The sequence below is a fragment of the Propithecus coquereli genome, unplaced genomic scaffold (assembly GCF_000956105.1).
Source record: "Propithecus coquereli isolate 6110/MARCELLA unplaced genomic scaffold, Pcoq_1.0 Scaffold355, whole genome shotgun sequence".
NCBI classification, from domain to species: domain Eukaryota; kingdom Metazoa; phylum Chordata; class Mammalia; order Primates; family Indriidae; genus Propithecus; species Propithecus coquereli.
The window spans coordinates 3118208-3131454 of NW_012149230.1; the positions used below are offsets into that span (position 1 = coordinate 3118208).

Sequence of the window (13247 nt, forward strand, 5' to 3'; positions counted from 1 at the left end):
TCGGAGAAACTCAGTCCCCGTGCCCCACCCCCTCCACTGTGTGTCTTCCTGAAACTCCTAACTGGAAATGGAACTGGAAGGCAAAGTCTAGATCCTAGTATCCAAACCTAACATCGGTGGGACCCCAAATCCTCTCTGTATTGTAGGCGTAAACCCCAAAACCAGAGATACGCCATCAATCTCTGCCAGGGATTTTCAACTGGCCACGCAAGACCACAGGATTTAGGTTTGGGCAGTTGGGTTATTTCTAGAAAAATGGATTCAGTGGCTCTCAGCAGGGTGTGTGTTCCTGCTCCGGCAGCCTCCCCTCCCCTTCCCCACTGCCCTGGTGGAGACACACTTTCAGGTTCCCTGCCTGGTCCTCCAGGCATTTGAGTTTGCTACCCTTGAACTATGCAAGACTACTCACTAGTCACCAAGTGTATACGGAACTAGTTTGTTTTGCCTTCAGGAAGAACTTAGCAGCCTCCGCAGAGTCTCTGGCCGAGGAATTGTAGGCTGTGGCCAAAGATTTCTCAAAGTGCGGCTTCTAGGCTGGGCCGCTTTGGGCTGCTGTCCGTGGGCTCCTCTCTATAGACTCAGGTGGAGGTGCCAGGTGCCAGATGGGAAGGGCATCAGGCATCCTGTGATGCCACTCTCAGTTGGGGGGCACTGTCCTGGGCTCCCTGAAGCTCCAGGGACCCCAGGGTGTTCTTGCTGACCCTGGTGAAGGTGAGTACACTTGAAGGGGCCCTGGCACTAGCCTCGATGTCAGACTTGCCTCCGTGCGCCAGTGCCCTTCAGGAGGACGGCCCGGCCATACTAGGTCCTGAGCAAGTGGCTTACCCAAAACTGCCGTTGTGCCATGCTGCGTTCCCTCAGGAACGGTTCCTGATCCCCATACTGAAGAGCAAAATGACTAAGACTTAAGAAAAGAGAACGGCCGGATAGTCACCTGTGGCCTAAACTTTTCTTTCGTCTTTGAACTTGTGCATGTCCTTTAAGCTGGCCCAACTGCTCTGAGCAGGGGGCTCCAGGCAGTTAAGGGAGTTGATCAGATTGATTTGTGAATGCCAAGGGAGGAGCTTTGCAGGCTGTCATCAACACAGGGAGAGAATGTGTCTTCCTTTCTTCCTTTAACCCTGTGTAGCCTTACCTTTGGGTTTATTTCCAGATTATTAACATCACGGGCATTTCAGTGGGATTTGGCTTATCTTCTGCGTGCGACACCCTCATCTCCCAGGTAAATGGACGCGGTTGCACTCTCACAGTGACCCTGGATGGCTCTCCGGTGTAGACGGAAGAGCCCCACTGGCAAGAGGGAGAGTCACGTGCACAGGCGAGGAAATCTGCGCCAGCAAGCACCTGCAGCGGCTATCAGCCATCGGTTTCAGTGCCCCTGGCCTGCTGTGAACTGGAGTTGATCTGCATGACTGCCTGGCACTATACTTTGACCAAATAGGGGGCATTTCTATCACGCACTGCGTGTTTGAGTTTGGCATAGTCCTGTGGTTCTCAGACTTGAGAATTGCCAGGAGGGCTTGTTAACACACAGGTTGCTGGGCCCCAGCCAATCTCATGCCAGTAAATATCCAACAACCAGGTCTTCAGGGCAGGGGTGGGAGGGAAACATCTGACTCGTGGTGTTTGCCAATTCCAGTGGTGTAAGTGTTCCCTCTGTGGTTAATTTCAAGCTACTGCAGAGATGTCACTGAACATGGAGCCATGCACAATTTGGATTTTGTAAGCCAGTAGGAGCTGGCTCTCACACACCACTGGCCCTGCCCCCAGGATCTGCTTCAGTAGGTCTAGAGCGTGTCTCAAGAATTTGCATTTCTAACAAGTTTCCAGGTTATGCAGCCCTGACTGCACATTAGAATCACATGGGGAGCTTTTAAAAGTTATTGATATCCGGGTCTTGCCTTGGACCAATTAAATCCAGAATATCTTTAGCAGGACGCTAACATCAGAGTTTTGAAAATGTTCCCCAGCTGATTCTAATGGGCAGCCAAGTTTGAGAATCCCTCATCTTTCTCACCATCAGTGCCCTCCTACCTAAAGACTGGCAAAATCTTTGCAAGGCATGACTGAGGGCTCTGGGGGACAGCGAGGGGGCCATGTCTGTGCTAACGACTATGTTTGGCTGTGTGCACCCCAGACGTACGGGAGCCAGAACCTGAAGCATGTGGGGGTCATCCTGCAGAGGGGCACGCTCATCCTGCTCCTCTGCTGCTTCCCCTGCTGGGCGCTCTTCCTCAACACGCAGCACATCCTGCTGCTCTTCAGGCAGGACCCCGACGTGTCCAGGTGAGATGGGACCTGTCCTGGTGGGACTGGGCATCCATCCCGGCGGAGGAAAGACCATCCTTCCAGGTTCAGTCTCTGGGAATTACAAAGGCCAGGGGGCTGCGCACCAACCCGGGCTTAAGGTCTCCTCCGCGGATGTCCCCCAGGTCTTCTTACTTTCCACACGTGGCACCTAAGCTCTAGATCCCTCCTCTTCTGGGTGACTCCTAGAGTTAAGAGTTTTGAGTGCAATTAGATTTGGAAACATCCTCTACTTGGGATGGTAGTCTGTGGTTTGGTTCGTAGTTTAGTTATTCTTGACCTTGGTTGATAATGAAACAAACCATTTGGGTGCTTTTCAAACCCACCCATCCCCCTGGTCTCCACCCCCCAGGATTCTGTTTTAATTGGTCCAGGGTGAGACACGGGCGTCAGTGGCTTTCAAAGCATTCCAGATGATTCTAACGTGCTTCTACGTGTGCGACCCGCTGGTTGAATTGATTAAGACCTTTAAAAAGTCCTTGCCATAAACCAATGTCTCCAAACCCAGGGGACATTTGGCAATATCTGAAGACATTTCTGGTCATCACAACTGGTAGTGAGGGGTTGCCCCTGGTAGAAGCCAGGAAGGCTATGGAACCTGCTGCCATGCCCAGGACAGCTCCCCACAACAGGGAGTTATCCGGCCATCGTGCGGAGGTTGAAAAACCCTGCCCTAGACCTAGAGACTTAAAAGCACCAAGAAAGGTTATCTGGGGTATAAGATGACAAGGTCTGGGTGTAAATTTTTACATTTTACATTTGCTCCAGCAGTTTAAGCCCATTAATTTAGAAAAAGCTAAGAATGCAAATGGCAATTTTAGTTATTTTATTCTGCCTCCTTTCCCTTGAAACAGAGGCCTCTGTTACCACTTCTTTCTTTTCCTTTTGCAGGCTTACCCAGACCTACGTCACGATCTTCATGCCAGCTCTTCCTGTAAGTGCTCAGGGTTAAGAGCTTCCCTTCTTGGGGTCTGTTGGTGAAAAGCAGCTTCAACACCCAGGAGCCCAGCGTGTTTGTTCAGCGTTAGATGAGTCTCACCTGTGGCGCTGGCTCCTCTAGGAAGTGTGGTTTTAATCACCCCATTAAGGACACAGCAAATGTTGGTCTCAAAGAAACCCCAGGGTCGAGGTGACTCAAGAGGGCCACTGTCCTGAACTCTATAAGCTGAAGGGACCTCCAGGATCATCCCTGGAGAAGACTGCAGACTTTTTGTTTTGTATAGGGGCAAAGTCTTACCCACCCCGACCCCCTGAGGGCATCACGTGGAGCCGTTAGCCTGCTTTTTGTCGCTGAGTGTGACCACGCAGAACTGTAAGTGCGTGTTAATGTTTGACACAGCGGCGAGGTCAAGGAACCGCGAAAGCTAAGTGTGACTCAGTTGGAGAGCGTGGCTGAATTAGCCTGCTCGGGCGCCATGACGTCGCACCACAGACTGGGCAGCTTGAACAACAGGAACTGTTTCTCACAGTCTGGGAGCTGAGAGTCCAAGGTCAAGGTGCCGGCAGGGCTGGTCTCTGCAGCCTCTTTGCTTGGCTTGAGGATGGTCTCCCTTTGCCGCCTCTCTACACGCTGTCCCCCAGCAGGTGCCACATCCCTGGTGTCTCTGTCATCTTATAGGGACATCAGTCCTCTTGGATCAGGGCCCACCCTAATGACCTCATTTTAACTTAATCACATCTTTAAAGACCAGCGACTCCAAATACAGTCACAGTGGGGGTCAGAACTTCAACATATGGATTTAGGGGACACAATTCGGACACAGTAGCCATTTGCCTTCATAATTGGCATTATGCTCTTTAATTCATCCTGAAACATTTTCAGTGTGATATTCGTTAATTATTCCACCAAACAGAACTACAGCCCAGTCTACATGGAGGTGCCCACCTGCAGTTTGTCCAGGGACCTCCTTTCTGTGCCGTGCACTCAGGGAAACTGTGGGGTGGCTGGATCATCTTCATCCATAAAAGAGATGTATGAAACACCCCGGCCATAGCTCCCAGGCCCCTGTCCCCATCCTGAGGTGACAGCTTCTGTTGTTCCGCGTGGGAGCAGAGGGAAGCCAAGCCTTGGTTATGGCTCCAGCCAGCCGTGGCTCCCAGCCGCGGGGCCCTGTGACCTCACTGTTGTGTGGCAAGGCTGAACGTTAACATTTCTCTCTCTTGTTCTCTCGTAGGCAACCTTTCTTTATACGTTACAAGTTAAATATTTGCTCAACCAGGTAATGCTGACTGTCCTTTTCTCAGGGAGGCTAATGGGAGTTTGTACCTTTCTGCGATGGGGGGGCCCTGAAGATCCCCTGGGACCAGAGAGACCTGGCAGGATGTAGGAAGACATTTTTAGGTGTTGTGTACATAGAACTTTGATGTTGAGAGGTTTGTTAAGTGATATCAACATTATTCTTGACTCTGGAAGATTCATGTCCACTTCCCACTTGGAAATGTCATCATTGGCAGGGGAGGTCAGAGCTGCAGTGTGCTTTGGCTCTGCGTTTGAACCCAGCTCCCTGGGAGGAAGGGTGCCTGCCTGTCCGCTCCCCAGACAGAACGGAGGGCTGGAGTGGCCCGTCTGGCTCCAGGGAGCCAACCTCTGCTAGGTTCTGTCTGAAAGATCCATTTTCCTCAGCGGGGACATGAAAGCTCCAGATGTAATAATGACTAACATCAGCTAGAGCTCTTCATATGTGATTAACAGTAACAGCCAAAGGCCCCAGCATGGGCACCCTGACTTGGTGGGTGTGGATTTGTGAAGCCAACATGTGTGGGACTGTCAGCTTCCTTCCAGGTACATTCAGGCAAATGGGATACCAGGAAACGGATCGAGCCACATAGCCAGGCTTTCTAGGCATATGTACCAGGAAGGGATGAGGAAGGGGAGAAAGAAGGAAGTTTCCCATCTATTCAGTGTTGTTTGTTTTTTTTTTTTAAGACAGAGTCTTGCTCTGTCACCTGGGCTAGAGTGCAGTGGTGTCATCATAGCTCACAGCACCCTCAAACTGCTGGGCTCAAGTGATCCTCCTGCCTCAGCCTCCCAGGTAGCTGGGACTACAAGTGTGTGCCACCGCACACGGCTAATTTTTCTATTTTTAGTAGAGATGGGGTCTCACTCTTGCTCAGGCTGGTCTCGAACTCCAGAGCTCAAGTGATCCTCCTGCCTCAACATCCCAGAGTGCTAGGATTATAGGCGTGAGCCACCACGCCCGGCCTCTTCAGTGTTCTTAAAATTAAAATAATACCCTATTAACAAAACGATAATGTTTTAAATCTTTATTAGTGTTAGAATTATGTACTTGAAATAGCTGTAGACTAGAGAAGAAAATCAGCATATCTGATCCGTCTCTGGGCTGTCTGCTTTCAATCTGGAGCCTGTTTGGAGCAGGGTAGTGGCCTTAGCACACTGCAGGGCCTTCTCCCTGACTCAGTCTCCCCACAGCCGCAGTGGCCCTAACTCAGGCTCTGACTTAGTGAGGATGGTGGATGTGAAGCCCTTTCTCCAACACCCTGGGGCACAACACCTCAAGCCACGAGCTGAAAGGGCTCGGGAGGTTTGAACTGAGTTAAGAGGGTACGTGGGGCTCCCAGACAGAGGGCAGAGGAGCCTGCTCACAGGGGTGGGGCACGTGGAGTCTGGTTAGGCCACTGCTGTGGTGGGGACACAGTGGACGGAGGCCCCGAGGGGTGGGCTGGCCCGTGGTCAGTACGTGCAGGGCCTTGCATTCTCTGCTGGGGATTTCAGTTTTGGAAACACACTAATTGGCAGGGGGAGAGATGAGAGCTATGGACATGGTCCAGACCAGTGGTCATGACGGTCTATGGTGAAGGAAGAATGAGCAGAATGAGATGCAGGGAGCTGTGGGACGGGGGAGGAATGTTCCGCGCTTTAACGGAAAGGTTCTGCCTTGGGGCCCTTCCCTAGGAAGACAGCCTGGCCCTCAGCTGAGTGTGGAAGCACAGAGAAGCAGCTGGGTGTTTGCAGAGGGCGTGGGGTGGGAAGAGAGCCGGCCGAGACTGGGGGTGCCCAGATTTCCGTGCGGGAGGGTGAGAGGCCTTGGAGGGGAAGGCGGCTCCATGGCCTCTCTGACCTTGCTGTGAGGGCGGCTGTCCTCTCTGTGCCTGTCACGGCCACATTCGCTCTCTAACATCCAGTCATCCTGTCCAGCTGCCTTTGAGAGACGCGTGCACGTCGCAGGCGTCGCAGGCACGACCCCTCCGCGGGCCCTGCTCCTCCGCCCTCCTGTGTCCCCGGCCCTCCTCTCCCCAGTCACCTGTCGCTCCCTTCACGCCATTTCCTTCCCTCCCGCGTGGGGTCCGTCACCTGGTCCTGTAGCTCCCCGGCTCTGTGCCACGGCCCGAAGCCATTTCTTGTCGTTTGTCCTCTGTCATTTCAGAGGATCTTCCTGAAATGTAAATCTGACCACGAACTCCCCCGCTAAAAACTAACCCAGTCTCCTGATAAACAAACAGCCACGACTCTTGTCCTGGCCCCACCAGCCCGAGACTACCCGAGACAAACCTGCAGTCCGATTGGGTTTGCAGCTGGGTTTACTGACCCTCTGCATCAAGAGCGACCAGAGCAGGGGCGTCCCTGCCAGCAGAGGAGGAAGAGTTATTCTAAGGGTCTGAGGAAGGGTGGGGTTCTGGCGAAGCTGAACGAGGTCATGGTCGCTAAGCACGGAGCAGGGCTGGAGCAAGGGGGTCAGTGTCAGGTCTGGACTGGGACGTGGGCGCAGTTCCTCTTCCCTTGGAAACTGCCAGGCTGAGACGGGCGTGGACGGTGGACAGATGCAGAGTGCCGCGCCCCGAAACTCAGGTGAGGCTGCTCTTTTGTGTTAAAGCGACTTCCAGCCTCCGGCCAAGACTGAGATGTTTTCTTTTTACTGATATGTTTTCAAACAGCAAAATTTCTTACAGTCCATGATTTTAGGGAACAAAATTTCCCAGTGAGAAAGAAAGCAGTAGTCATTCCAAAAGGGGGTGCAGTGACACTTCGCAGGGGCTCCTCGTACCTTTGCGGCTGACTTTATCTGTGTCTGTTACTCTATCCTGATGCGCGGCAGGACGGATTTTTACTTCCTCGGTCTAATGTAATTGCACTCTCGTGCCCTAAGTCTTAATTTGAGATACCAAGTAGTCTGGACGTTTTTCTGCCCCTGTACTTATGACAGTCAGATATGATGGAGTCCATTCCATCCTCCAGAAAGAAACTCTAGCTTCCCAAGATTTTCACAGGTTGGTTTTCTGAATTTCAATTTTGGTTGAGAATGTATTGTCATTTTCTCCCATTGTCCGGTGTCAAAAATGGCTTATTGAACCCTTTTAATCTCTGCCAGTCTTTGCACTGTTGGATACGAGCCATTCCTCTGCGTCCCTCTCTGCCGTCTTCTCATTTCCTGCCCGTGTCTCGCTATGGCCAGAACCCTGCACTTCACACCCCAGAGAGAAGAGGAGGGATGGGGGCAGGAAGTGGGAGCAGCGAGGACGCGGCTTCCCAGTTGAGCCCCCTCCAGGCCTGTGACACCGAATGTGTGTTTGGGTAGCAGAAAGGCCGTCCGTTCATCTGCCTTCATCTGCAGAGTGGGGTTACAGAGGAAGAAATGTGATGATTTTTAGCAGCCCTTTAGAATGTGAAGTTTAAAGCAAAATTGGAAATACTGTGTTATATTAAAAAGCAGGTTATCAAATGTGCACGTGATCGCATATTGTAAAAAGATATATATGTCAAGAGAATGAGAAGATAAGCCACAGACTGGGAGAAAATATTTGCAAAAGACATACCTGATATAGGACTGTTGCCCAAAATATACAAAGAACTCGTAAAATGTAACAATAAGAAAATGCACAACCTGATTAAAAGTGGGCAAAAGATCTGAACAAACACCTCACCATACATATATGCATGTGAAAAGATGCTCAACATCATAGGTTGCTAGGGAATTGCAAATTCCCTAGCAGAAAGGCAGCCTGCCCAACTCAAGGATGGTGTGCCATGTCCTTGTTGCAGGGAATCGTACTGCCGCAGATCGTAACCGGAGTTGCGGCCAACCTCGTCAATGCCCTCGCCAACTATGTGTTTCTCTATCAACTGCACCTTGGGGTGATGTAAGTCCGACTTACTCTCGGGACACGGGGAAGGGACAACCTGCATGTGGCTTTTCCGGGGGGAGAAGAGTGAGTGGGCCCTTCAGCTGGTTCTTGCACCACTCTGGAAAGCACTGTCAGGGATGGGGGTGACGCTGCTCTGGAGGAAGAAGACCTCAGGGCCTGCCGAGGATGGCGCGGCAAGGGACGGACCAGTTGCTCCTCTCCCCACCGAGCGAGGCAGGGGAGGATGGAGGACAGGGAGCGCCCTCACTGGGACTGTTCTTTGCAGAGGTTCTGCACTGGCAAATACGATCTCCCAGTTCACCCTGGCTCTATTGCTCTTCCTCTACATCCTTGGGAAAAAACTGCATCAAGCTACGTGGGGAGGTAAAGCCCGCCGTGCGTCTTTTAACTTGGATGTGGGTTTTGTCTTGGGTTGGGCCGTGGCCCAGTGGCCAAACCAACTGGAAACGTGTGTGTGTCCCGCCTGCAGGGTGGTCCCTTGAGTGCCTGCAGGACTGGGCCTCCTTCCTTCGCCTGGCTGTCCCCAGCATGCTCATGCTGTGCATCGAGTGGTGGGCCTACGAGATCGGGAGCTTCCTGAGCGGTCTGTATGAGGACGGATGACGACAACTGGTGGGAACACAGGGCTCTAACCCAAAGCAAGGTGTCAGCTGTCTTTCTTCACCAGGTATCCTCGGCATGGTGGAGCTGGGAGCTCAGTCCGTTGTGTACGAACTGGCCGTCATTGTGTACATGGTGAGCGTCGGAGGGCCAGTGGTGTGGAGCTGCTGGCTGTTTTCCTTGCTGGGTATCCGAAAGAGTCCTACACAGCGAGCACGGCATTCATACCTTAAGTTATCATTTGTGAAATGATGGATGAAAGTAAAATCTCATCCTTGAGCCTGGGAGGGGGCTTCTGATGCAGTTGGGTCTTCCCTGTGAACTGACAGGGGGACGCTGGGCAGAAACTCCAAATGACCTGCTCGTTCTCTGTTTCCTAACAGCTCAAATCTGAAAGGTTTGATTTTCTTTCCGTACTTTTAGAATCTTCTTCGGTTGTCACAACACAAATGTCTTGGGGGACAGGTGGGTGGCATCAAGGAGAGATGAGACTGGATGTATGGCAGTAAATACCAAACTGCCTGCCTGCATCATCATGCCTGGCTCCTGCTGGTTCTGCAGCCTCTGAAAACAGAGTGGTCCCTGCTAGGCAGGTCCCCAGAAGAATGGAAGGCAGAGTCTCAAAGATATTTGTCTGCCTGTGTTCACAGCAGCATTATTCACAACAGCCGGAAGGTGGAAGCAGCCCAGTGTCCATGGATGGATGAATGGATAACCCAAATGGGGTGTATGCATACGATGGAATATTATTCTGCTTTGAAAAGGAAAGAAATTTTGATATGTGATAGAAGATCCCTAGTCGTCAGAGGCTTTCCTTTGATTTTGTTTTACTGAGAACATCAACTGGAAATTCTGAAGGACTCTCTTCTCTAGCAAGTGATACTTCAGAAATATAAAATTAAAGACAGAAAGGGGAGTTTGAGACTAAAGCCAGTAGATGTGCTTGGCATTTTTTGTGGTATTAAAGCTTAGGTTCTCCCGCCTCCCCTGATATTAGTCATGTTTTAAAAGTACATAGAGTGTACATTTCCTGTTTTCCTTAAGAATCATTCTCTTAAGGACCTATGATTTTTTTGTTTTTGGGTTTCTTCTTTTATCCTTGGCAGAATTTTTTAACCTGTATTTTTCACTTCAACACTTTTTACATTTTATATTTCAGTAAGTTCAGTAACTACATCTAAATCAAAACTTAACAGTACATGGTATTCCACTGTATGTAGTATAATGTTTAAAACAATCTCTCGTTGAATATTTAGTTTATTTCCAATGTTCCAATATTATTAACAACACTTCAGTGAACATCCTAGGATAAATATCTCTGGGCACCTGTTTGATTATTTCTTTGAGATAAATTCCTAAAAGTGAAACTTATGCCTTTTGCATATATTTCCACATGCTTTTTTAATAGGCTTATAAGAATTTACATTTATATTTCTACTTAACCCAAAGAAGGATGTATACCTTTCCCTCAGATTCACCAGTTGTTTATATTTTGCCCCATTTGCTCTGTCTTACTGTCTGTCTGTCTTGCTACACAGTCCATATTCAGATACTATCAATTGTTCTGGTCATGACCTTTGTAACTATAAGCATTAAGATGTCATGTCTCTTCAGTGTCCTTTAATCTGGAGCAGATCCTCAGTCTTTCTTGAAGAATACGGGCCAGTATATATAGAATCTCCTCAGTGTGTTGTGGCAGATGTTTGCTCATAAATGGGTTCCGACTGTGCACTGTGGGCGGGAAACCACAGATGCGATGCTGAGTCCTTCTCGGAGCCTCGTATCGGCAGGCACCCCACGTCGAGCTGTGCCATTATTGGGGATACTGACTTCATTGGTTAACGTGGTGTCTGCCAGGTTTCTCCCTGTCAAGGCACTGTCTTTCCTTTTGGAATGAAGAGATAATTTGTTGGGAGATCTCTGTGTTAGTCCCTACTTGTGACTTTCTAGTCAGGGACTGAGTCTTCTATTTCTTTTGCAGTCCTCAGTCTGTATATCAGATTTTCTTTAAGCTGGTCCTTAGCCATCCTGATTATAAGGCAATGTTCATGTTTAAATGAGTGATGAATCTTCTTTCCTTACAAATACTAATTTCTTTCTTGCTTTCTTTTTTTTTTTTTTTTTTTTTTTTTTTTTTTTTTTTTTTTTGAGACAGAGTCTTACTCTGTTGCCTGGGCTAGAGTGCCATGGCATCAGCGTAGCTCACAGCAACCTCAAACTCCTGGGCTCAAGCGATCCTTCTGCCTCAGCCTCCCGAGTAGCTGGGACTACAGGCATGCACCACCACGCCTGGCTAATTTTTTCTATTTTTAGTTGTCTGGCTCATTTCTTTTTCATTTTTAGAAGAGATGGGGTCTTGCTCTTGCTCAGGCTGCTCTCGAACTCCTGAGCTCAAGCAATCCTCCCGCCTCGGCCTCCCAGAGTGCTAGGATTACAGGCGTAAGCCACCACGCCTGGCCACAAATACTAGTTTCTCAAATGGTAAATTTAAAGATAACAGGGCAAATCTTTACTGAGCAATTCCTACACGTGAGGCACTATTCTAAGCAGTTAGCTTGTATGGCCTCATTCAATCCCCGCAATAACCCTGTGAGGTAGGTTCTATTACTAGGCCCCTTTTAAGGATAAAACAACGGAAGTCTAGAGAGGGTAAGTAACTTGCTGAGGGTCACACAGCTGATAAGTGGCTGTGCCAGGATTTGAATTCAGGCAGTCTGGCTTCAGAATCCTGATGCCTAACCACAAAGCAGTGCTGCTTCCCTGTAATTCCTTTAGTACCACTCCCTTCTAAACTGGATCTCTTGGTGCTCTTTCAGAGCAGATACTAGCTTGGGGTCCTGGTGGTCAGCCCATCCCCAGCACCCCAGAGGAGGCAAACGGTTGTGCTGGGTCCTCCTGCAGCACAGGTTGGGAGCTTGCAAAAGAGCCGGGTCTGCACCCAGCATCTCAACCTGGGTTCAGGTCTCGCGGTAGCCTGGGAGCTCCTAGCCAGACAAAGGGGATGTTGTAAATTAGGCTTTCTAGAACTTTTAGGATCAAGTTTTACCATCAGGTGTGAGGCAGGAGGCTGCCTCTCTCGGTGGTGTTCTCACTTTGCAGTGTCGTTGTTGCAGGTTTCCTTTTCATTTTAGATCCCTTCGGGCTTCAGCATGGCTGCCAGCGTCCGGGTGGGGAATGCGCTGGGTGCAGGAAACATCCATCAGGCGAGGACGTCCACCATGGTGGCTCTGCTGATCACAGGTGCTCAAACCCTCTGTCCAAGGCTGGCTCGCAGTACAGTGGGTCCCCGACTTCCCGCGGACCTCCCTGCTCACTGTTGTTTCTTCTGCTGTTTTGTCTCCAGCGCTGTTTGCTGTCACCTTCTGTGTCCTGCTGTTGGGCTGTAAGGATCTTGTGGGGTACATTTTCACTACAGACCGGTGAGTGCTGGGATTTTCTTGCAATGTGAAATATGTGGCAAAGAAATGGTTAATCCAAGATCAAGGTGCTAGCATGAAAAATTTTTTTAATTAAAAAAAAATGGTTAAGTTGGGTACATGCTATCATGGGGGCACCTCCTGAGGTTGTTGCGTCTTCCAGGGGTGTCTGAGTCATTTACAAGGTCAGAAACCCCACTGATGCTACCTGAGAAGAACTGCAGGAACTGACGTATGATGCCAATTTCACAGGCACTGCTGCTGATATTATGCTTCTCGTGGTCAGAATACTCTTGTGTTTTCAAGAAGGAAACCCCCTTTTGGGGGGGATGATTTTGGTAGAATTGATTGCATTTTCAGTTAATTCTTTCATTCTCAATGCTAAGGATCATCTTGGCATCTCAATAACTGTCAAACTGCTTGGTTTGTGGCAAGTCGTATAATATATCTGTCAGACCAAATTGAAGTTAAATGAGCTGTCTCTTCAATCCAACAAGCAGGATTCTAAAACAAACAGAACGAAATCCAAATGAGCTGTCTCAAAAATCGCATTATCAGTGATTAATGAAGAATTCTTGTACGAGATAAATCCCTGTGCTCTGTGGGTCCCCCCCCACGGAGTTCTCCCCTTGGTCAGTGAGGCGCCTTGTACATTCTGACCATACAGAAATAGTGCCAACTCGTCTCACTTGGGATGACCTTATCAGCAATTACAAATGCACACTGACTCCCCCACCCCAGCCCCTCTGGCTCAGAAAGCTGGTGGAGTGGATGGACGCACTTTTGTGGTTTATCCTTCACGTATTTGTCTTTTTTTTTTTT

At 49.6% G+C, this 13247-nt stretch overlaps 1 protein-coding gene across 2 annotated transcripts in view; it reads left to right on the plus strand.

Annotated features, from left to right (window-relative positions):
• LOC105816124 (multidrug and toxin extrusion protein 1) overlaps positions 1 to 13247 on the plus strand; it is a 31009-nt gene that overhangs the window by 7010 nt on the left and 10752 nt on the right. For both annotated transcript variants that reach the window (XM_012651450.1, XM_012651451.1), the window contains exons 3-12: positions 1154 to 1222; positions 2138 to 2286; positions 3199 to 3241; positions 4482 to 4526; positions 8306 to 8403; positions 8675 to 8772; positions 8879 to 8992; positions 9077 to 9144; positions 12141 to 12249; positions 12353 to 12428. In XM_012651450.1, the coding sequence (XP_012506904.1) occupies positions 1154 to 1222; positions 2138 to 2286; positions 3199 to 3241; positions 4482 to 4526; positions 8306 to 8403; positions 8675 to 8772; positions 8879 to 8992; positions 9077 to 9144; positions 12141 to 12249; positions 12353 to 12428 (869 nt within the window). The remainder of the gene's footprint in view (positions 1 to 1153; positions 1223 to 2137; positions 2287 to 3198; positions 3242 to 4481; positions 4527 to 8305; positions 8404 to 8674; positions 8773 to 8878; positions 8993 to 9076; positions 9145 to 12140; positions 12250 to 12352; positions 12429 to 13247) is intronic.